Here is a 25,253-nt window from a genome sequence, read left to right as displayed (position 1 = left end):
TCAACTACACTCCGGAGTGAATGAGCATCATGGGAAATGTAGTTTAAAAACATCTGGGGTGCCAAGGTTCGCCATCACTGTTATAGACTATCCAATCCATAACGCTGCATTGCCCCCAAAAGGGTTTAACCCCTATTTCTGAGGAGTAATACAACCATCCTGCCCATGTGTCTTTATATTTCTTCTGTTGTTCTTTAGCCATGTGTATCCATCTCTGCTGATTATTTTTTTTCTACCTCCCTTTCCCAATCCATTATAGTGGGACATCCAGAATCAGGTATCAAAATTTTGGCTGCATTTAGCAAATGGGGAGTAACGCTTCTCTTATAAAAACTAGCAGATGATGGCATTCCATGAAAAATAAAATGTAATGGAGAGAATTCTATAGGTCTGAGTGTAATTTTCTTAAAGCGGTTCTTCACCCTAAAGGGGAAGTTCCGCTAATCTGATCCCTCCCCCCCTCCGGTGCCACAATCAGCACGTTTCAGGGGGGTGCAGTTACCTGGATAATCCAGGTATCTGCACCCACTTCCGGGCAGACCGCCGCAGACCCCCGCAGATGCTCCGCCCCCCCCCCCCCCCCCGTTGTCTTCTGGGAAACACACAGTTCCCAGAGACACAGCGGGGGACCATAAGAGACGCGCAGCGCGACTCGCGCATGCGCAGTAGGGAACCGGGCAGTGAAGCTGAAATGCTTCACTTCCCGATTCCCTGACAGAGGATGGTGGCGGGGGCAGCAGTGAGACGAGCGATCGCTCGTCATCTGCCTCCGACATCGCTGGACCCTGGGACAGGTAAGTGTGATTTTATTAAAAGTCAGCAGCTGCAATATTAGTAGCTGCTGGCTTTTAATATTTTTTTTTAGGTGCAGAACCGCTTTAATCCAAGGGGCTATCTCCTCCGTGAAAACTTTAATCTTTGGGCAATGCCACCATAAATGCAGAAATTAACCCCTTTGGTTACATCCCCTCCAGCAGTTAACATCCTCTGTTGGATATATCTGAGCCAATCGAAACCGGTGTACGATATGATCTTGTCAGGAACTTATAAGACATCTCCTGTATATGGGAACTTATTGAAGTACGGTGTGTCGCTCCCATCAGCCTTTTAATCTGCTCTGATGTAAAATGATAGCCCAGTTCTTTTTCTTGTTCTCAAATGAACTAGGGAGTTGTCATATTTTGGGGTGCTCAGAACCAGCCTATACATTCGAGACAACATATGACCCGGCTCTGATAAGTTAACACACCATTCCTCAAAAGTAGTAAGCAGGTTCGCTGGCCTAATCTGGTGCTTCTACTTATTGAACAAGTCTGTCAGTTGACAGTATTTCCATTTCCAGTATTTCCAGTTTTTTTCCATTTCCAGTATTTCCATACAGCCATTGGTACTTCCCCCAGTATTCAAACCAAATCCACCAACGCCAGTGCAATTACTATTCTTGTCCATTCCCCAGCGATCGAAACTGCCTTTCTCTTCCCCTGGGGAAAACCAGGGAAATCCTTCCAATGGTGTTAAATTGTTTGGGATATAGACATCAGGATTGGGGCACCAAGGGGGGTGCTTAATAACCAGGTTTTTAGGTTAGGCCGGGTAAGTGAGAGTTTCTCTATTTGACCCCACGATGAGGTAGGGAGGGGATGGAACTAGGTGGGCAGTTGAGCTAGGATGGCTGCTAGGTAGTAGTCCTCAAAGTCTATGGATCCTGTGCCTCCCACCAATTTGTGTTTAATCAGTTTTAGATGGGCACATCTGGGTCTTTTACCGTTCCATAGATATTTTTTAAGGGATCTAAAGAATGTGGTGAGTATTGGAATGGGAAGGGTTCTGAAAAAATACAGTATTTGAGGGAGGAATATAATTTTAAAGGTCGCGAGTCTCCCTGACCAGAAAAGTTCATGTTTCGCTAATTGTTGTGAAGTTGATTGGATGTTGCGAAGGAGTGGTAGGAAGTTGCAGGAGTAGAGGTTTTTGATCTTTCTCGGTAGTTGGATGCCTAGGTAGGATATATCGTTAGTTGTTAGTTGTTCATGCAAACGGGCATTGTAGCTGTAGGAGATTTTTCATGGTAGCTTCTATATTGACGTCCCGTATGAAGGATTTGGTTGTGTTAACCTTATAATAAGAAACTGAGCTAAACCAGTTGAGTAAGTTTTATACTTCTGACAGGGAGGAAGTCGTGTCTGTGAGGATGAGGATAACATCATCAGCGAATAAGCTGATTTTATGAAACGAGGTGCCAATTTGAAGTCCTGAGATGTTGGGGTGAGAGCGAATAAGTTCTGCTAGGGGTTCCATGAGCATGTTGAAAATGAGGGGGGATAAAGGGCAGCCTTGCCGTGTGCCGTTGGTGATGGGGAATGGGCAGGAAAGCATGCCTTCTGTGTATACTTGGGCCTCAGGGTTGGAATACAGTGCCATAAGGGCGTTTAGGATGGTGACCCGGAACCCAAATTTTTGGAGGACTGTCTTAAGGTAGGACCAGTGGACCCTGTCGAACACCTTCTCTGCATCCAGAGGTAGGAGCAGAGAAGGCATTCCTGTTGATTCTGCATGGTGAATGAGGTTGATTATCCTTCTGGTGTCATCCGATGGCTGTCTGCCTTTTGTGAACCCTGTCTGGTTCTTTGCTTGTTTACGTAAACTGGTTCACCCGTTTACGTAAACTGGTGACCCCGCCCCAATCTGACAACAAGGGGAAAGGCATAGGGAAGTCCCCGTGCACCAGAGGAGGGCAGGGTCACTGGGTGGCCCCGTCCTCCGTTATTTAAGTAGTTTCAGAACAATAGAAGAGTCACCCGGCTGAAGACTCCCACAGAGGTGGATCGTGCGGAGGGCGCGGAGAAGAAGCCGGAGCAAGATGCGGGATGAGAAGAGCAGAGGAAGAAGAAGATGGAGAAGAAGAAGTTGGAGGCACAAGAACACCGGAGGAAGACCAGAAGAAAGAAGATGAAAGAAGAAGCGGAAAGAAGAAGAAATTAATAAACCGTCTCGTCTTTTTTAACCTTTTTGTCACTTTTTTTTTGTGAAGTTATAGGGGTACATTTGTACCCCATTACCAATTCACACAGGGGGGCTGGGATCTGGGGGTCCCCTTGTTAAAGGGGGCTTCCAGATTCCGATAAGCCCCCCACCCACAGACCCCCACAACCACTGGGCAAGGGTTGTGGGGATGAAGCCCTTCCCCCCCCATCAACATGGTGACAAGGTGCTTTGAGGGGCTACCTCAAAGCACCCTCCAAATGTTGAGGGAATGTGGCCTGGTAGGGTTCAGGAGGGGGGGAGCTCTCTCATCCCCCCCTCTTTTCCTGCTGCCTGCCAGGTTGCGTGCTCGGATAAGGGTCTGGTATGGATTTTTGGGGGGACTCCACGCCATTTTTTTTATTTTGGTGCGGTGTTCCCCTTAATATCCATACCAGACCTGACGGATCTGGTATGGATTTTGAGGGGGACCCCCATGCCATATTTTTTTATATATCCATACCAGACCTGAAGGGCATGGTATGTAATTTAGGGGGACCCCCATGCATTTTCATTTTGGTTCGGGGTTCCCCTGTGGGGAAATCTCCATGCCGTTTTTATCAATAAACTTTTATGTGTATTGCGGACCGACAATTCATTGCAGCCGCGAGTAGTTTTAAATCACTTTTTTTCCTTTAGAAATGTAATTTTGCTGTCAGACTGTTTTAAACACGGGGAAACATGTGCTCCTTTACAGACATACTATAGACACCCCCCAGGTACAAAATTTAAAGGAATATTACACTTTTATTGTTTCACTTTAAGCATTATTAAAATCGCTGCTCCGGAAAAAAACATCAGTTTTTAAAACTTTATTTTGCATTGATACTGTCCCCTGGGGCAGGACCCAGGTCCCCAAACACTTTTTGTGACAATACCATACATATAAGCCTTTAAAATTAGCACTTTTGATTATTCATGTTTGTGTCTCATAGAATTTAACGGTGTTCGTGTGTTCAAATAAATGTTTTGCTTGTTCGCATGTTCTGGTGCAAACTGATCCTTGAATATACATTGTGTATTTTTGGGTAATAACTGAACTCCCTGTCTCGCTCATGCAGTACCCTACAACTATTCACCAAATGCATAGAGCAAAGGCGCTGTTTAACATATCTTAACGCCTTATGAGACAAAAAGGTTTTCCCCCCGAAGTGGTATCTAGACTAGGGTCCAAGGTAATGTTAAAATCCCCTCCTATAACCAATAGACCTTCCAGAAACTTCCCCAGGATATCCAAATTTTTAGATAGAAATTTAACGGCATGGCTATTGGGGGCATATATAGTAGATAGGGTATAGCACTGGCCCTGGATCTTTCCTTTAACAAAAAGATAGTGGCCCACATGATCTACCCGTACTTCTGTAGGTACTAGGGGACCTTTGTTTGTGTATAGCTAATGTAACTCCTCTAGGAATGGGTGAAGCTGCATGAAACCATTGATTGTATGGAAAAAGAGGCACATAAGGGGTTGACCCTGCCACGAAGTGCATCTCTTGCAAAAAAACTATCTCTGCCTTCATGTGGCACAGTTCATGCCAGACACTGCCCCTCTTACCAATCGAACAAAGCCCTCTCACATTATATGATACAATCTTCATTCTACCTGCCATTCTCTCATTACTCCCATGAGTCTCTTATTATACTGCTGTGCCTGATCGGTGTCTACACCCGGCCTTTTGAGCTCTCGTGCCTTGGATACATCTGATGAGAAGGAGGAGAAAAAAAACACACAAAACCATCTAAAAACCATAACATACTATACCACTGTCTGCGGCACATCCCCCTAAAGGGAGGGTGAATCTGGGCAGAGGTGCACCACTGGGGGGTAAAAAAAAAGGGGGGTGGTGAGGGACTAAGAGGACAGAGGGAAAAACAACATCCCCTCCTTCCTCCCACCCCAAAAAAAGGGGTAATAAAAGGGATAAAAAAGAGGGGGGAGGGTGGTGGGGAATTAAGAGAGACAACATCTCCCCTCCACCCAAAACATCCCCCCAGTCAACTTTAAGCGATGTGCTCCTTTCCTCTTAGCCTTTTTCACTTTTCACCACTACTAGGTATATCTTTCTATGACCAGATTATAGTCCTGTCTTATCCACATCCACATCGATTTTCCATCGACCTTTAACTCGCACTTGTTGCCATCGTTCTGGTTGTTGTAGTGATGGTTTATAGCTATTCAATGTCCAATCTGGAAAGTCCACCAGGGGGAGCTCCAGCACCTCTATGAAGTATTGCAAGTCATCTTTTGTTTTAAGTGTTGCTGCTTTTCCATTCCGGGTTGCTACAACCTTAAAGGGATATCCCCAGTGATATTTAACATCAGCTGCTTGTAGAACTTCCAGCAAGGGTTTAATCATTCTGCGTTGCATAAGAGTTCTATATGATAAATCTGGAAATAAGGCTATTTGTGCACCTTCAAAATCAACCATGGATGCTTTCATGATGGCTTCTTTCACTGGATAGCTATGTAGTTTACAAATGGCATCTCTTAATTTTTCTGCATTTTGGGGGGTAGAGACGAGGGCACGATGAACTCTGTCTATTTCATGACCCGTGTAGATAAGAGGTACCTCCTTGTTGACCAACCTGCTGCACCTTCGTTACACCCCTATCAACTTAACTATAAAAACGAGACCACACTTTATTTTTTTTGGGGGGGGGGGGTATAACCGGCCACAGCAGCCTTTTATTTAAAATATATAAAACATGTATCAAACTTCAAACCATAAATAACAAACTTCAGAAAATATCAGTTTTACCCGGTGGTCTTGTACGGCACTTCTCCACATACATTTTTCCACTTTACACTGCGGGCTGGCTAACGTACTAGGCCTCCGGCCGTGATAACTTCAGCCCGGAGACAACTCGCTACCCGCAGTTTCCACCTTCCATCCTCCGCTAACCCGTGTTAGCTGTAACCAAGGGAGCCCATGTCCCTAATGAATATCCCACACTTTCCTCTCCTGGGTCAGTTACCACCATACAAGACCACCCCACCGCCGCCAAGAACGCTGCCATGGCGAATCTTCCAACACACCTGAAATGCAATAAAATTAACACAAGACACAACATCTACAACATTCAGGGAGGGTGGGTGGGAATTTCTTCTCCTTCACCTCACAAGTGAAGGCTCTAACTCCTCCCCTTCCTTGCCTTAACTGCAATCTCTTCCCCTCCAGTTCTTTTATAGCCACCCCCACCTTCTAACTCCTTACTGCCTTAACCCTTTCTGTACCCTTACCACACTGTCATGCAGGCCCTTACACTATCTCCGCTTCGCTCCTCTCGTTCCCGGGCCTCTCTGTCTTATCCAGTGCAGATGGCCCCAGAATTAACTAGACTGATCACCTTTGGAAGCAATTCATAATGTTGTTTTATTTCAGGCAAGCTTCTTATACGTAATTTTGCCTACAATCTCTATTGTCTTGATTATCCATTTGATCTAACAGAGAATTCATCACTTCCTCATGATATTTTGTCATATATTATATATCAGCCACTCTTTGTCTAATATCATCCTGGCCCATCTCCATGTCCTCTACTCTGTTCCCCAGTGCCCCTATATCCTCTCTTAACCCCTCCACAGCCTGTTTGCAGGATGATTCAACAGCGGTTACAAGTAATTGAATGTCTTTTTTTGTAGGAAGTGATCTCAAATATTCTAAGTCTAAATCCACTATTAGCTCTGATTGAGATGCACTTAGTTCATTATTAAGATCACCATACAAAGGGTTAACATACTATACCTGCCCTGTAGAGACTGTCTCTGGATTCATCACAAATCCTTTGCTGATTTTTGCTGATTCACTGCTAGGTTTTGTAGTACCATGACTTTCAACTTTCAGCTACCATGAATCAGAAGTAGACAGAAGTACAGAAATGAGACAGAAGTACAATTAAATCACACTTGTTTATTAAATAAAAATAGGGCGTGGCCTGGACGCTGAGGAGAATGGCAGCCTAACTAGAGAGCTCCCGCTGCAACGGAGGGAAAACAGCAGATACCGGAGGTAAACTCGAACCCACGGCTTACAAACCGACATGGGAACATCTTCCCGTGGTTCCTCCGCGTCCCGATCCAGGTCTCCTCGTGATATGTCTCACGGAACGAGCCAAAACATCCCCGAGATGTTCCGATCCCAGGCCGGCAATATGGCGTCCTCACGAGGCCCGCCAACATCTCAAACCACCACACGATCCTCACGACCAACCTCTGCTAATGGCGGGATTGTACTTGAACCACAACAACACCCCAGCCTTACCGATCTTAGATCAGTGGCGGATGATATAAAACAAACATTAACAGCGGCTATATCGGAGCTCCGCATCGACATTCAAACGATAGCGAGCAGGGTACAAGAGGTTGAACATAAAACGGCACAACATTCAACGGTACTTCGCCGGTCCTGTCAAGCCATAGATACTCATACCCTGCAACTCAGAGATCTGAACCGCCACATGGAGGACCTTGACAACCGCGGTAGACGACATAACCTTCGTCTCCGCGGACTTCCTGAATCGATCGAAGCCGATCGTTTGAGAACAGAGGTAACGAGCCTGTTCAATTCTATCCTGGATCGTGACCCTCTCATCCCTATAGGATTGGAGCGCATTCATCGCGCCCTACGCCCACGAGGCAAGGAGACGGACCCCCCCAGGGATGTGGTCTGTTGTGTGATTGACTACCAGCTTAAGGAAGACATACTCAGACAAGCGCGGGAGAAACACCCGCTGATGTATAACGACACGGAAGTTCGTTTGTTCCAAGACCTTTCATCTATTACACTTCAACGTCGCAAGGAACTCCGCCCACTTCTGGAGGTTTTACGCGCCAGAGACATACAATACCGCTGGAAGTACCCATTTGCATTGTCTGCTTCCGCGCAAGGACGTTCGGCTTTGCTAAGAGTTCCGGAGGATCTCCGCCGCTTCTGTGCTACCCTGGAGATCCCTTACACGGACGTACCGGATTGGTACGCGGAATTTCGTCCGCAAACCGGAAGACGTCACCGACCCGAATACGAACCGATGGAAGCTCAGGAACAGAGTAATCGTAGACAACGTTCGCCTTCCGCTGATCAACTTCACGATTCCCGCAACGTTTCTACTCATAATACCAGCCCGACGAAGGCGCTGCACACGAGAAGAGCCCGACGGGATCGTTGAGCAGACACGGATATCCTGATCCTTCCACGAAGCAACTAACCGAGTCTCTCCAGTTTGTTTCTTATCGCCTCTTTCCCATCTTTTTTTATTTTTTCTGGCTCGATTTTTTCTGGTTACAATTTGACTCGGGGACTTATCACTGGCAAACTTGCCCCCATTTTTTTTTTTTTTTTTTTGTGCTATAACGCTCAGGCTACACTGGGACTGATCTCTGAACATAATCCAGGTTTTTTTTTTTTTTTTTTTTTTTTTCTTCTACATTACAAGCCGATTTGTTAAGGCAAAGTATTTCTTTCATAATGTTTGTTATTCCTCTCATAGGTGTTCTCCACATGGACCCAATGCAGCGACCCATGGGCGACTTCCTTATATAGAGAAAGCACGCAATTTCCCACCTAGGTATTGTACGACTCCCCAGTCCTGTCTTATATACTCATGGGTTGTACAATTGAGAGTCCTCTATTCGTCTCCATTCCTCGCCCTTCGCCACTCTGCGATGTGGTCCATGTGGATTGCCCCTCCCCCCTGTTTTTCACTGCTACCAAGCATAAGGGATACTCTGGCTCCGGTTCACAAGATATGGGATGATCTCATAGGCCCCTTCCTCTACTGGGACCCCTACTACTAACATGAATAGGGAGCCACCTAACTTCTGATAACCACCCAGATGTTCATCGGAACACAGGGAAATGGGGAGATTTAATGAGCACATTCAGTTCCATCTGGGACTCATCCTCACTTATTGACATCCCGGGTAAAAATCACCACCTCAAGGGACTTGGGCTAAGGAATCTCTGCAACGCCCCACTATGATGTGGCCAATATCATGCTCTTCCCTTCTTCTTAAAAGGGGGATCACAAACATGTAACTTGGATATCACACGGTATCTGAGGGATCTCATCCCCTATATTATTACCTTACTGCACCAACCCAGGTCAGATATATCCATAAGCCCTGTTTTTTCATTTCCACAACAATTCCGATATTACCCTTTTTGGGGGGGTGATGCTAGTGATGAACCCTTGACCCGTCCTCGAGCCTATATTAGTTCAGTTCAGGAAAGAGCTAGTCTCGTTATAGTGCCACATGGTACCAGTTTAGTCTGACAACCGTGCTTTAGTTTGCTTTTAAAGTTCATTAACTGTTTACTTTTGATGGGGTATAACCCACCTTACATGTTCTGCTACACTTCCTGGTCTCTATTTCTATTTTTCAATGTCTCTTCTTCTTGACAATGCTCTATATATGATTACTCCAACTAGAGATCTCAGATAAATGTTACTTGCCGTCAGATTCGCACCCCTTGTCTTCAATCCTGTTATGCCTCTCCTACTTATACCTGCAGATGGTGTGCCTTTTACATTAGTTAGGTACATTTGCTAAGGCTCAATCCTTCCTTCTTGGTTCTTTTAACTTTTTATTTTTTTGCCAACATTCTAGACTGTCTTTAGGCAGCTTTCATCTCTCTCTCCTCCTTCTTTAGCTTTTGTATCCTTCCCTCCGTTCAGCTGCTAGCATATAATATTCTTGTATTTTTACTCCTCAATAATCCGGACGACGTCTCACACAGAGATACTCCGCACAACCCCACCAATTTAACTACCATCAGGTATAGGACTATCTCAAATTCGTCAAGGTTTAGCCCTGTGCACTGTATTTACTGCATAGGGCATAGCGAGCTGGTTCTCGCTACAAACCTTCGAAGAGTTGATTACTACACTAGTCTCGTTTGCACTTCTCTATCATTCCCGAGTGTAAGTTCCTTCGAGACTAGGCCCCCTCCCTCACCTATCCCATTCCTCCCCTACCTTCTCTACCCCCTTTTTTTTTTTCTTTTTTTTTTTTTTTTTTTTCTCTAGTGTTAATTCTAAGCTATATAATACAAGCCCATATATATTCTCGTCTTGCCGACCCCAGTTGTCACATACCTAGGAAGCTCTATCGCACCTCCCACAAAACCGAAAGATAGAATGGCATCCTCTTCCTGCAAGTCACACTCCATGGCGCTCTCGCTGAAGTTGGTCTCCATTAATGCTAAAGGCCTTAACCTACCGGAAAAGAGATCCCGGCTTTTGCGGGAGTGTCATAAATTGAAAGCGAATGTAATATTTGCACAAGAAACACATTTTTTGACAGGCAAAACTCCTAAATTGTCAGATAAAAATTTCCCCACGGTTTTTCATTCGACGAATCGCCACTCCAAAACAAAAGGTGTGTCAATCCTTATTTCTAAAAACACACCCTTTCAACTAATAGATTCACTAAGCGATACTGAAGGGAGATACTTATTTCTTAAAGGGACCATTTACTCCAAACCAATCACGATTGCAAATATATACTCTCCCAACACGAAACAAGTTACTTTTTTCCGCTCTGTCTGTGACCTTTTGTCCTCCTTTTCATCAGGAATTCTTATTCTCGGGGGAGACTTTAACGTCCCCCTGAATCCTATCTTAGATTCCTCCTCTGGTTCCTCAGCCTTGCCATACAAAGCCTTGAAACAAATTAAATTGCAACTTCAAAACATCTTGCTACATGATTCCTGGAGAACGCTGAACCCACAGGGAAAAGACTATACATACTTTTCCCCCATTCACCAAAAATACTCACGAATTGACTATTTTTTTCTCTCCCAACCTGACCTTCCCCTCTTGACTAAAGCCACGATAGAGCCGATGACTTTCTCGGACCACCATCCGGTCACCATTCTTCTACAATTTCCCGAAACAGTAACCAAGTCTAAAACATGGAGACTTAATCCCTCCTTGCTCAAAGACCCAATTAATGTAGCCAAAATAAGCACTTGCATTACAGACTATTTCAGACTTAATGAAACGCCTGATACCTCCACACTATTGCAATGGGAAGCCCATAAAGCTGTAATTCGAGGGGAATTTATCAAATTATCCTCGCTTCTTAAAAAAGAACGCCAGGCCAAAATAGCAACACTCATGTCCCAAATTCGCGTGTTGGAAGCCACACATAAACAGACACTTGCACTACAGACATACCAAGCCCTGACCCAAGCCAGAAAACAGCTTTTAGAAGAACTTAACTTAAAAACCAGGAGACAATATGTTCTAAGAAATAAACTCTTTTATGAAAAGGGTAATAAAGTGGGCTCTCTCCTGGCTAGAGCAGTGCAAAGCAAAAAACTTAACTCAACTGTACATCATATCACTGACAACCACGGTAAAGCTTACACTACAAATGAAGCTATAGCCCAAAAATTTGAAGAATATTATCAAACACTTTACAACATTCCCTCTAGACCCACTAAGCCCAGTAGCTTGACTAGGAGACAACATGTTATTAATGAATTCCTCTCCAAATTTGGCCCGAAACGTATCTCTCAGGAAAAAGCCCAACAGCTAAATACTCCCTTATCCGAAGAAGAATTCGATAAGGCAGTCAAGGAGATGAAGGTCGGGAAAGCACCAGGCCCAGATGGCCTTCCTTTAACATTTTACAAAACGTTTACAGATATACTTAGACCCCGCTTTCTCTTAGCTTATAGATCCTTTGCTTCTACCTCTCATGCCCCCCCACATATGCTTGAAGCACACATCACGGTTATACCGAAGGAGGACAAAGATCCTTCCCTGGTAATGAACTACCGCCCCATATCACTCATTAATGTGGATGTCAAGATTTATGCTAAAATCCTAGCGAATCGCTTGTTACTGCTCCTCCCGTCCTTGATCTCATTAGATCAGGTAGGATTCATCCCGGGACGGGAAGGTAGGGATAATACTATTAAAGCACTAAACATCCATCACTGGCTGACCTCTACCAATAAAAAAGGATTTTTTCTTTCCCTGGATGCCGAGAAGGCGTTTGACAGGGTGGCCTGGGACTACATGGACTCGGTCCTCAAGGCCATAGGATTGCCGGCTTTGCTTCTCTCATATATTCGGGCCCTGTACTCCCAACCGACCGCCAAAGTGCGGGTCAATGGCCACCTGTCAAACGCCTTCCGACTCCACAATGGTACAAGACAGGGATGTCCCCTCTCACCTTTACTCTTTGTTCTCACTCTTGAACCCCTTCTCAATAAACTAAAACTTAATCCAGATATTAATGGCATTTCAATTAATACACGCATCTATAAAATAGCAGCTTTTGCGGACGACCTCCTCCTTTTTTTAACCAACCCGCATATTTCTATCCCCAACCTTCTTTCCGATTTGGAGATGTTCCAATCCATCTCCAACCTTAAAATAAATTATTCAAAATCCAATGCCCTGAATGTAACTCTCCCTGCAGAGATAGTAGAGCAATGTAAAATGAATTTTCCTTTCAATTGGGCCGAACATTCCATCACTTATTTGGGAATTAAAATACCGAAGTCACTCTCAAATCTATTTAAGGAAAACTTTCTTCCAGCATTACAAAGCACCAAATCAGACCTTAAAAACTGGAGATCCCTACATGTGTCCTGGTTCGGTAGAGCCGCACTCCTTAAAATGACAATTTTACCACGGTTCCTCTATTTAATGCAATCAATTCCGATCAGCATTCCATCGTCCTTTTTCCATTCGTTCCGACAAGCCTGTTCTGCCTTTATATGGCAAAACAAAAGGCCGAGAATACAATACACACATCTTACCCTTCCAAAAACCAGAGGAGGAATTGCTCTTCCTAACCTACGTCGATACTACTGGGCCACACACTTAGCCAGGATCGTGGACTGGAATGTCCACCAAAATATTAAGGATTGGGTACCATTAGAGCACTCTATCTCTACACAATCTCTTCGGCTTCTGCCCTGGATAAATCCACGCCATATACCAATACAGCACAAGCAACACCCGATGATTGGGCCCACGTTATCTGTTATCCACAAGGCATTGAAAAAGATATATCCACATTCGTGGATGAGCCCACTTACCCCACTGAGGGATAATCCCGACTTCCCGCCAGGCATGAGCCCTAATTATTTGGCCAACTCATGGCCCCACACAGAACTTACTGCCAGACAATTTTTTAGCAGGAGAAAGACTATCAGAACACTGGCCGATCTAAATACCACGGCTTCCCCTTCCCAGATATCTGACTGGACATATAGACAAATACACCATTTTTTGACTTGCCGACACAATACGGACTGTTGGACAAGAGACCTGAACACACTAGAAAGCCTGTGTACACAACACGAACCACAAAGACATCTCATTTCCATTCTCTACACATATCTCTTCAGCGACAAATCACCGTTCTCCAGTAAGCCCTTTTCCTCATGGGAGCAAGATCTAGATATCACACTTTCTGACTCAGAGTGGGAAACCATATGTACTTATATTCTTAAAGGATCCCTTAATGTAGCGGTCCAAGAAGGAGGATATAAAATCCTCTCTAAATGGTACAGAACCCCCGCCCTTCTTCACAAATTTTCAGATACCATTTCCAACTTATGCTGGCGCTGTGGCAAGGCGGAAGGGACCATGATCCACATTTGGTGGTCGTGCCCGGCTCTTCAGAATTTATGGAAGTCGGTTCATGACACCATTCTCGCAGTAACATCCCAAAGCAACAGTTTTTCCCCAGCTTCCTATCTACTTCATTATACCAAAATCCCCAAGTCACGCTACTTTAAATCTCTCAATATGGTTATGATTAACACAGCGCAACAATGCATCCCATGTCATTGGCGTTCCTCGACGGTACCAACATTAGTGGAATGGTTCCGCAGACTGAACAATACCGAAACCTATGAGGAACTAATTAGTATATCCAAGGACACAGTCACGAAGTTTTCAGCAACATGGCAGGATTGGCGTCGTTTCAAACTTACTGACGCATACTCCTCACAATATGGCTAAATGAATCCCATACACTAGGTTATCCCCTTCTCATTATTCCCTCTCTACCCCAACTTTACCATCATTCCCCCCCTCCTTCCCCCCATAACATATATTAATGCTTGATATACTCTCCCATTATATGGTTCAGTATGCTTTAGATTTCCTTCTTCCTAGCTTCGGCACCATTTAGGCCGCTTCTAGACACAACTGTACAACTAACTAAGATTGTTGATGAGACTTATTCCATGTTTGGAACTTGGTTAAGATTTGTGTTCAGCTATTGAACTATTAGTTGTTTATTTAAGCTTCGATTACTTATTCTGTCATGCCTAATTTGATGCGATATCTTATTCATTGCCTGTATTTTCATGTATGATTACTCTATCATAATAAAACTTTGTGAAAAAAATAAATAAAAAATAAATAAATAAATAAAAATAAATAGGTAAATAGAGTAAGCGTAGTCAAAGCATAGCCAGAGTCCAGTAACCGGATCGAGTAGTCAGCCAGGCCAGAGTTCAATAACCAGATCGGGTAGTCAGCCAGGCCAGAAGTCAGGGATCCAAGTGGAGGAACAGCAAGCAGGATAAGGAGCCAGAAGGTATGTCAGCAAGCCAGTCTTTAACCAGGTATGCAGGAGATGGTTTCTTGCAGGCATGTACTGGCCATTGGGACTACCGGGAGTTTCCCCGTGGGCCGATGGCTCAGTGGGCCACTCTGATGTAAGGGGGCTGGTGATGGGCCACTTTGATATAAGGGGTGCTGATGGGACACTCGATGTAAGGGGTGCTGATGGGACACTCGGTTGTAAGGGGGCTGGTGATGGGACACTCTGATGTAAGGGGTGCTGATGGGACACTCTGTTGTAAGGGGGCTGGTGATGGGACACTCTGATGTATGGGAGTGCTGATGGGACACTCAAAATGTAAGTGGGCCGGTCTGGGTGAAGTCCAGGGCCAAATTTCTGTCCCAGTCCAGCCCTGGTTTCTTGTGATGTGACCAAGGCAAAGGCAGAGATGAAGTGAGCTGGACAGCTTTAAGTAGGCAAGTCAGATGAGCATGATCAGGAACAGCTGGGTAACTGTGGAGAGAGATGAGAGCTGGCAATTAGCTGACAGCTGAGCAGCAAGCCCAGAGAAGGAAGGGCTAAGCCAGCCCCGACACCGTCCCTCCTGGGATTCCATCCACCTCCTGAAGTCTCGAGTCCTCTCCAATACACTCCCCCCCGGGACCCTCCATTCCACCAGCATAAACCGAGGTGTCTTTCCCTTCTCCTGGGAGATCCCTTTCCAGGGTTGTACAGCTCTGCTTTGGGCTCAGAGGTATTTGGCCATTGCCATGTGCTGCAACACTCCTTCCAAAGCCTGTCACTCCTTGGCCCTGTACTGAGGGATTGCATCCGACTCTCCCCGTCCCCCCTCATATCAGGGGAGCCGAACTTCCATTTTTTTTTTTTTTTTTTTTTTTCACAATTAAAATTTTTATTGAATTCAAAAGTTGTAAACATTGATACAATATTTATATAACATGTAAATGATAAAACCGGTATGGAGAACTTCCTTCCCTCCTGGACTGGGGTTCTTTTAATTGTGCTCCCGGGATTGGCACTCTGTGCCAAGAGGTAAGCTTTTAGCCTGGCTCTTTCCACCACCAGGCAGAGGTGCAGCTGTATGGCGGCGTGTGGACATGCTTTAGCCGGTCTGGAGCCTGCTGAACACCACAGCCTATCTTCCTGGAGCCTGGGGATCACTGAGCAGCACGCTCAGTCAGCGTGTCTGTTCATGCCACGTCCCTAATAGTTTGTTTTAACCAACTTGGTCCAAGCAAACTATTTTAAAGTAAAAGAAAGCTGGAGTTCGAGAGTGCGCATGCGCGGGACTTCCGGAACGACGCACTAGCCGGGAGCTCCGCACCGCTCCGGTCTTTCGCGGCACCTCACGAGCGCTATTGTACGCAGCCAACTCTGGGGAGACCTCCCCCGTACAGCGGAACACCCCGGGCACCTACACCTATGCCGGGAAAGGTCTCCAAGAAGGACGTTAGCCGTCAGCTGGACTTTGGCCCGAAGGCCCCACAGCCTCCCAAGATGGCGGCCGCCATTCCCACATGCGGTGAGAACGTGACGCTGACTAGCACAGCTACCTATGCTACGATCGCAGCTTTGCCTGTGATCCACCAACAGAACCCCTTACCCTCTCCAGCCTCCACAGAATCACTCCTGGGCAGACTGCAAACAGAGAATCCATTCTCCCCGCTGGCTGGCACACCTAACAGTGCTGTAGACTCCCTGCTAACCTCCCCCATCCTACCTGATCATCCCCCTGACATGACCCAGCTATTGAACAGCTTCTCTGATATGCTAGCTGTCGGTCTTGCCCAAAACGCTGCACAAATCACCTCTGCCATTAAAGCTGACATCCAGAGCCTGGGAGCCAGAATGGATGCCATTGAACAAACCGTTGATAATGCAGCTGCTCGCACAGACCAGAACACGGCCTGTATTCAGACCCTACAAGATCAGCTCGACACAGCCCTCTCTAAAATTGACGATTTAGAGAATAGAAGTAGACGTTATAACTTTCGCATCAGAGGCATTCCAGAATCGCAAACAGATACTCAGGCGATTGTCCGAGCTCTAATTAAGGATCTCATCCCTGACATCTCTGACAGCAGACTTGAGCTTGACAGAGCCCACCGTGTTTTACAGCCCCCCCGCCAGGATGGCCTTCCTCGGGACATTGTGGTCAAGCCGCACTATTATAGTGTTAAAGAGGAAATAATGAAAAGCTCCAGAAACAGGGGAGACATCTCCCTCAACGGCGCAAAAATTCAAATCTTTGCGGACATATCACCTACTACTATCCAGAAACGAAGAGCCCTCAAACCCCTACTGGATATTCTCTCGCAGAAGATGATCAAATATAGATGGGCCTTCCCTTTCCGTCTGCAGTTTACCTTCAAGGAGAAATCGTATAACATCACGAATTTCCAGAATGGCGAACGTTTACTTCTACACTTGGGGCTCATCTCTCAGGAACTTTCTCCCCAACACATGGAGACCCGTCCGAGTTCCTTCAAGAGGCCATCGCCGACCAGCCCTCTGACCCCCCTCTGGGTTAAACAGCAACCGAAGAGACAGAGGGACGCCGTCCCACCAAGATGAACTCCCGCCCTTCCCGACCCCTTGGGGTCTGACCCTTTCTCTCCACCCTCGCCAGATCCTCTCTGGGCGCAGGATTCCCCAACTCAACCACTGAGTCCACCCGGGACATTTTTCCAGTAACCCTTTATTCCCTGTTTTCTACTCCCCTCTCCCCCCCCCCTTCCCCTTTTTTTTTGATTTATCAGGGACATGCATGCACGGCCAAGAACCGTGTGTTTTTCAACGTGTCACGTTCTGAATCCTGGGGGCCTCCCCCTAGGGACTCTTTTGTTTTCAAATACTTTTTGCTGTTTTGGTTAACCATTTTTTGAAGTTAATGTTATGTTGTTATTTAAAAGGTGCAGACCGCCGCTCGACCGGAGCGGGTATGCCTGCCACTCCACCTGTTGTAGCCCTGGGGATTTATTTTCCCATGGTGGCACCGGGAATGCAACCTTCTAATAGGTTGCCCTTCTACCGATCCCTACAATCCAAAGGGATCCGGAGCAGGCTCCACCCTGCCTTTCCCTTCCATGGGGAACCCAGGTCTCCTTTCTTCCTGGTCCTTCCCCCCTTCTCCTCACTCTTTTCTTTCCCTTTCTGGTTTCCCTTTCTTCTCTCTACTCATTTGTCTTCTCCCCCACAGATGCCTTCAAGGAGAGCTGGACGTTTTGAACCTCCCCGGTTTACGAGAACTGAACTTGCCCTCAACCTTGAGACCAGGACCCGCTCGGGACAGGTAACCAAAGCCAGCACATGCTCGCACCTTACACCTCATGTCTATGGCTGATGATATACCCCATACACAATCCCTTAAAGTAGCATCCCACAACACCCAAGGTCTAAACTCCCCCATCAAAAGACGCAAGGCCCTACATGGCTACCATTCTAAGAACTTTGACATTGTTCTTCTACAGGAAACACACTTCCCGAAAAGTTTTAATCCCTCCTTCCTCCACCGTAATTACCCCACCTTTTACCTCGCCAACGCTGACGATAAGAAAAGAGGGGTTGCTATCCTCATTTCTAAACGCACATCCTTTACCCTATCTCATACGATTAGGGACACAGAAGGACGTTACATTCTTGTCAAGGGACTTGTTAATGGGTCTCTTTTCTCCCTCATTTCTTATTACGCCCCTAATAAAGGCCAAACTAGGTTCTTTTCTTCGATGCTGACCTCCCTTTCCCCTCACCTGGAGGGTAAGGTGATTATGGGTGGCGACTCTAATGTCGCCTTCGATCACGTGCTAGACAAGTCCTCCTCGAAGAGGTCTCTCTTTCATGCCGCCATAGCTGATGTCCCTTGGTCTGATCACGCAATAGTCTCCTTGAAGATTTCCGGGTGCCTGATTCGATCAACTCCTCCGCAATGGCGGCTGAAAGAGTCCTTGCTTTCTCACCCGGCACATCGCACTAGCCTTGAAATTGACCTAAAAGAATATTTCCGTACGAATGACACTGAGGACATTTCCCCCAGTGTTTTGTGGGGGGCACATAAGGCAGTTATGAGGGGTAAGCTCATTCAGCTCTCCTCCCGCCTTAAACGGGAAAAACAAGCAGACATTGTCAACTTGGAGAAAAACTTCCAGATCCTATGTAAAGAGCTCAAAAAACACCCCTCTGCTTCCTCCCTTGCTCGCCTCGATGCTGCCAAGATCGCTCTTAACACCGCCCTCACATCCAGCGCCGAGAACCATACCCGATGGGTGAGCGGCAGATTTTATCTTAATTCAGATAAATTCGGACCACTCCTCGCAGCGAAACTCTCCCCCAAATTTAGAGCTCAGGCCCTCCCAAAAATCAAATCACCATCTGGTGCTCTTACACAAAACCCCAAACATATCCTGAAGGCCTTCCACGAATTCTATGCTAAGCTTTACTCTAGCCCGAACCATATTAGCTCTCAGTCCACCGAAAACGACCTAGATAGCGTCCCTCTCCCAAAGATATCGGATTCTCATCGTTCAATCATGGAGGCCCCCATATCGGAAACAGAAGTTAGAGCAGTCATTAAAGACCTTAGGAAGGGGTCTGCCCCGGGCCCTGATGGATTTTCAACACATTATTATAAGACCTTTTCCGACATATTATCTCCTTATCTGGCCCGATTTTTTAACTCATTGTCCCAAGCTTCACCCCTAGACCACGCAACAAATTTGGCATATATCTCGGTTATCCCTAAACCGGGGAAAGACCAGAGTCTAGTTAGTAACTATAGGCCCATCTCCTTAATCAATAACGATCTGAAAATATTGACCAAAATTCTCTCCAACCGTTTGGGATCTTTCATTAGCAACTATATCCATAAGGACCAAGTGGGATTTATTCCCGGAAGACAGGGACCGGACCAGATAAGGAGAGCGGTGGATATTATTTCCCTTCTCAACTCAGGGTGGGATGGAGGGCCTCCTCAGGAGGGCTTCCTTCTTTCTATAGACTTGCAGAAAGCGTTCGACACTATCACATGGCCTTACTTATTTGGCGTTCTACGAAAATGGGGTTTTGGTCCCCACTTCACTCACCTCCTGGGGGCTCTCTACTCTCACCCTCGGGCACAGGTTAGACTCCAGGGCCACCTCTCAGACCCCTTCCTAATCAGTAAAGGAACCAGACAGGGATGCCCACTCTCCCCCCTTCTCTTCGCCATTGGTATTGAAACGTTAGCTATATCCATCAGGAATCATCCGGACATTCAGGGAGTACGTTGTGGCGATACGATTCACAAATGCGCTCTGTTCGCAGGCGACGTCCTCCTTTTTATTACCTCCCCCACAGTCTCGACCCCTCATGTCCTTCAACTCCTCCAAGAATTCGGACAAGCTTCAGGACTCCAAGTTAATATGGCCAAGTCAACAGCCCTCAATGTTTCCTTAACCCCTGAAGTAGTGAATAGGTTAAAAGAACACTTCCCTTTCGCCTGGAGCTCTCCCTCTATCCCATACCTAGGGATTCAACTTACATCTAACTTTGGCCAGTTGTTTCACCAGAATTACCCACCCATGATCAAAAAACTTAAAAATGATCTTGAACAATGGTCCCTTCATAAGATATCCTGGATAGGGAAAATTAACGCTGTAAAAATGACCCTTCTTCCTAGGTTACTATACCTCTTTCGCTCTCTACCCATTCCGGTACCTAAGTCTCTTATACAGAACCTTCAATCGGCAATTATTAAATTTACCTGGGGCAAATCCAACCACAGACTCCCCAAGAAAACATTATTTAGACCCAGAAGAAAAGGCGGTCTAGGTCTGCCCAATCTTTGGTGGTATTACCAAGCAGCTCAACTCTGCCAGATATCTAATGTTTACTCAAGCGGTCCTAAACCCGAATGGATAGAGATGGAAAGACAGGCTATCCCTAAATTTACTATCGATTACCTCTTATGGCGCCCTCCAAAATCTAGACCCCCAGTCATGTCTCCTACCCTCTCTCACTCCCTTGCTCTTTGTGATAAGATTTACAAGTCCACTACGCTTACCTCCAGGTGGCAACCTCTCGCACATATCTTCAATAACCCCTCATTTCAGCCGGGGCTGAATATCAAAGCATTCCAATGGTGGATAGACAAAGGTCTTTATAGAATAGGACATTATCTTAATCCGGCAGGACCACTTAAGTTGAAACAATGCATCTCTAAGTTGGAGATGCCTCCTACAGAAAGGTTCCGGTTCCAACAATTATCCCACTTTCTGCATAAACTAACTTCCCAATACCCCCTTCCCCTCACAGTTTCGCCTTACGAACTCTGGTGTTCTTCAGCCATAGACATGAGGGGAGGGATTTCGCTGATCTATTCGGCATTTGCCGAACCAACGGATAAAGCGCAGTACATGCTGAGCTGGGAACGCGACCTAGGAATCGAGTGGGACCTGGACTCCTGGCACACCCATTTCAATACTGCATTTAAGGGAATCCTCAACACATCTCTGGTGGAGGCGGACGTCAAAGTCCTTACCCGTTGGTACCTTGTACCCACACGCCTTGCTAAGTTCTACCCTCAATCCTCCCCCTTATGTTTCAGAGGGTGTGGGCACCTGGGATCGCTCATTCACATTTTGTGGGAGTGTCCCAGGATTAGAAACTTTTGGAATAAGACGTTTGCACTGATCCGCAAGGTCACCGGCCAAGCAGCTCCCCAATCCCCAACATTTGCCCTCTTAAATGAAGGAATCCCCCACATCTCCAAACATACTCAATCTTTGATTCACTTCATCCTATTGGGTGCTAAATTGACTATAACCAGGTCCTGGAAATCCCCTAGGGTTTCCTTCCCGAATCTGAAACAAAAAATTACCTGGATTATGTTTCAAGAAAAAATTTCCTACACTATTCTGGACAAAACGAGTAAATTTAAAAGGGTTTGGGAGCCCTGGGCTAGTCACATTGGGATCCTTATTTAGTTTTTGGTCTCGGTGTTTTGTTCTAGTGATTGCTCTATATTTTGAGCTACTCTCCCTTCTGTTCGCCTCAGGCTCTCCTTGACCCAGGCTCTTTCAGTTTAACGTGGTTCCCTCCCCCTCTTCCCCTCTCCTTTTCTCTCTCTTTCTTTCTCCTTCTTGTCCCTCCCCTCCCCCTCCCCCTGGTCAGGCCAGGCTGAGGGGGGGTGGGGGACGCTTTCCTGAACATGCTCTGGCTTAACAATTATATTTAGGCATGTATTTATAACAATATCCTTTGTTTGCTTGGCTCTCCCAGGGGCCTGACATCATGTCCAGCTGGGAGCTATGCCTTTGAACAGGACCCCCTTGGGGACTCCCCCAGGTTCTTCCTATTAGTCTTTATGTTAGTCATGTTTTCAGTTTACACTAAACGGGGTAGGATGTGACCTGACATTAGCTTATCCTCGGTCCCAGGTGAGCCATGGGGCTCCGACACAGTGAGATCCCTGTCGGGGTGTCGGGGCACCAGGCCGCCGGGAGAGGGGGTTCATTTATGCTTATTATTTTTTCAATTTGTCTTTTCTTTTGTGCACGCCTAGTACTCCTAGTTCCTTTTCCCTGTCACATCTCTACCATGGTTTTCTTCAGGAGTTTATTTTTCACTTTAGTTGCGCAGGTTAAACTATACTCCTGACCCGCCCCGGTACTAGGTTCTCCCTGCTGTTACCCCTTTAGTTTTATACCTGATGACGGAGTAAGAAACTTACTCCATATTGTTCATGTGTACAACATGTTTTGTTATCTATTCTTTTTTTTATGGCTTTCCCCTGCGTGGGAGCTTCAACTCTGTTATGCCAACTATTTTTCAATAAAACTCCTTTAAACACAAAAAAAAAAAAAAAAGAAAGCTGGAGTTCAGTTTTAACTATTTAACTTTTGAGGGGGTACTTTTATACCTTTTTTGTATGGGAATTGTTGGTGATAAGGAGCAAGGATCCTATTGTAAAGGCGCAAATAAGATAAGTATGGATCTGAAAGAGCTAATTTAGCCTTAAGGAAAAGGTTAGGTGGGCCATACATGGTTCGCGTCTAGGATTCACACTGTTAATGGGCAGGCTGAATGTACCAAGTTAATCGATCGATCAGCTTGGGTACAACCAGCCTTCCGGATTCTCTTGCGATTATCACTAGCAGCTGCTATTGCCGCTAGCGATAATCACTGTCTTCTCCTGGTGCGGAAGGTTTTCCGCGCCCACAACCCCCCCACCGGGAGAAGACAATTGCTGATTCCCACTGTCAGCACTGTCCAAAGAAAATTGCACTGACCGAAGGGATTTTCAGGGAGTTTAATGGTAGCATTTAGGTTTAGGGTTCAATGTTACAGATTATGTTTCTGGTTGGGTTAAAGTGCGCCTACAATTAAATGCAATATATTGCAGCTTACCTGTACTTCGCTGGTGGATGCAATCGTTTTTTTTTCTCAAACTTTTTTCCTTTATTTGTCAAACTCTGCAGCCCAAACTAAAATTGCTGTGGCTGTGCAGCAAATCATTGAGGCCACTGCATGTGTACAGCCTTGCCAAGCTGAAATAATGGTAGAGATCCACTGGGCAAATGAGGTATGATAAAACCCAGCCCAGCTGCCTGTTTTTACCAGCACCTGGTAAAAAAATATTCAGTGTAAAACAGCCCATCATTTTTTCATTACAATGTCTAAATTGGACTTCACTTGGTATATTTTGCTGTACAGTTGAGCTATTATCCATGGGTCTTTCCATCACTTTTCCCCTTGACCTTTGTATAAGATCTACCTTTTAATATTAGTCTTTATTATTTGAAACACGTTTAGATCAAAAACAATGCATATCATTTTTCAATAACTGTTTTTTAGGACACCAAATATAGACAGGCTTGCCAAAGAGGGTGTTAAATTAACTCAACACATTGCAGCAGCTCCAATATGTACACCGAGCAGGGCCGCATTCATGACAGGAAGATATGCTTTCAGGTCTGGTAGGTGAAAAAAAAATCGAATAAAATTTAATTGTTTTGATGTATCTTTCCAATCTATGTAAAGGACTTTTGAGCACAAAAGAAACGGATATGTCTATTTGCCTAAGTGTATGCACGATAGGCAAAAATCCTGAGTCCAGAAAGACGCAGATAAGTAGAAAATATATCAATGCTTTTCAATCCTGTGAATTGTTGAGTACAACACAACACAAAACTGATCGAAAGATCAGTATACCTGCTTGGCAACTTTTGGCATATTCATAAGAAAGGTCCAGCACCCATTCATAGAGAAAGGCTGTTGCACCCTTTCAATAACTTGAGAACAACAGTGCAACAATGACTGACTGTTGCCTTGTAACACAAAATCAAACTTTCAGGTGCACTTAGGTTTATACATATGTTTTTTTTTCAGCCATGCTAAACAGCATGGATGGAGGAATCTTCACCACCAGCTGTTGTATTCTGAGAACTGGTTTCCTTGGCTTTCAGAATACCTGAGCAGTCTCCAATGAAAAAAAGGCATCCAAAAGGCGCTGGGACTTCGATATGAGTTTATACAAAGTAGTGAGAGGGCAAAAACATTTTAAGAGATCACTGAATCAGATTAGGCTGCTCACGACAGACAAGGCTACCCTCCAGTGGTGTCAGAAACCATGAAATCAGACCGAGACAGAAGTACAGTTAAATCACACTTGTTTAATAATAAAAGTAAAAAGAACAAACGTAGTCAAAACAAGAAGTTCAGTAACTGGAACGGATAGTCAGCAAAGCCAGAAGTCAGGGATCAATGTAGTGGAACAGCAAGCAGGATCTGGAGCCAGAAGGGATATCAGTAAAGCAAGTCTTTAAACAGGAACGCAGGAGATAGGCTCTGTGATGTTGTCCAAGGCGAAGGCAGAGATCCACTGGGCTGAACAGCTCAAGTAGGCAGGACTGACGAGCAGGATATAATCAACAGCTGAGTACCTGTGGAGAGATAGGAGCTGGCAATTAGCCGACAGCTGAGTGGCCAGCTCTGAGAAGGAAGGGCTGAGCCTAGCCCTGACAAGTGGGTACTCCAGAAAGATACCACAAATAAACGTGGATACATGAAAGGAGAGCCAGACCAAAAGATAGAAGAGTCCAAAATCATTTCATGGTATTGTGCTAAAAGAAAGCCAATGCGTTTTGGGGTATCAAAGGAACTCCCCCTTTATTAGGGCTGCATAATATAATGTAAATATAATTGTGACTGATAAAATCATGAGCCTAAGAAGCAATAAACATCACAGATAGTAAGTGTACATATATGCATATGTATGTTATCCTTGATGTGTTATGATTATTAGGCTCTGATTTTATTAGTCATCATTATATTTACATTATATTTTGTTTTATTCCTGAGTAAGGGGGAGTTCCTTTGACCCCCCAGAAATGCATCGGCTGTCTTTTAGTACCATATCAATAAATTAATTTAGAATAGCTGAGCAGTGACTGCATCTAACTGTATGTAGCCACTGTTCTCCCTACACATTTTGTTAAGCTGTCTATTTTAATCTGCAATGGATTACACTGATTATGGTAAATTGACAGATCGTACTAATGGACAGAATTGAAAGCTGTCACCAAACCATGAAATTAATTTTTGGTGGACTTTTTAGAAACGTTGAGGGTTAACGGCTAGGTTGTCTTCTAGAATGCTGTAATTTTTTCTTTAATAGGAATGTCCAATCTGGAGCTTT

General features: G+C 45.3%; 1 protein-coding gene across 2 annotated transcripts in view; it reads left to right on the top strand.

Moving 5' to 3' along the window:
* Positions 1-25,253, top strand: part of LOC143982247 (arylsulfatase D-like) — a 90,790-nt gene that overhangs the window by 23,231 nt on the left and 42,306 nt on the right. The window contains exon 4 of one of the 2 annotated variants that reach the window (XM_077480810.1): positions 23,411-23,532. The exons of the other annotated variant lie outside the window; for it this stretch is intronic. Within the exon in view, the coding sequence (XP_077336936.1) occupies positions 23,411-23,532 (122 nt within the window). The remainder of the gene's footprint in view (positions 1-23,410; positions 23,533-25,253) is intronic. 2 annotated transcript variants of the gene reach the window in all.

The sequence above is a fragment of the Lithobates pipiens genome, unplaced genomic scaffold (assembly GCF_037356315.1).
Source record: "Lithobates pipiens isolate NorthernLeopardFrog02 unplaced genomic scaffold, aLitPip1_a1.2 Scaffold_16, whole genome shotgun sequence".
NCBI classification, from domain to species: domain Eukaryota; kingdom Metazoa; phylum Chordata; class Amphibia; order Anura; family Ranidae; genus Lithobates; species Lithobates pipiens.
The sequence above is the reverse complement of the archived record's forward strand: the minus strand, read 5'-3'. Positions and strand labels throughout refer to the sequence as shown.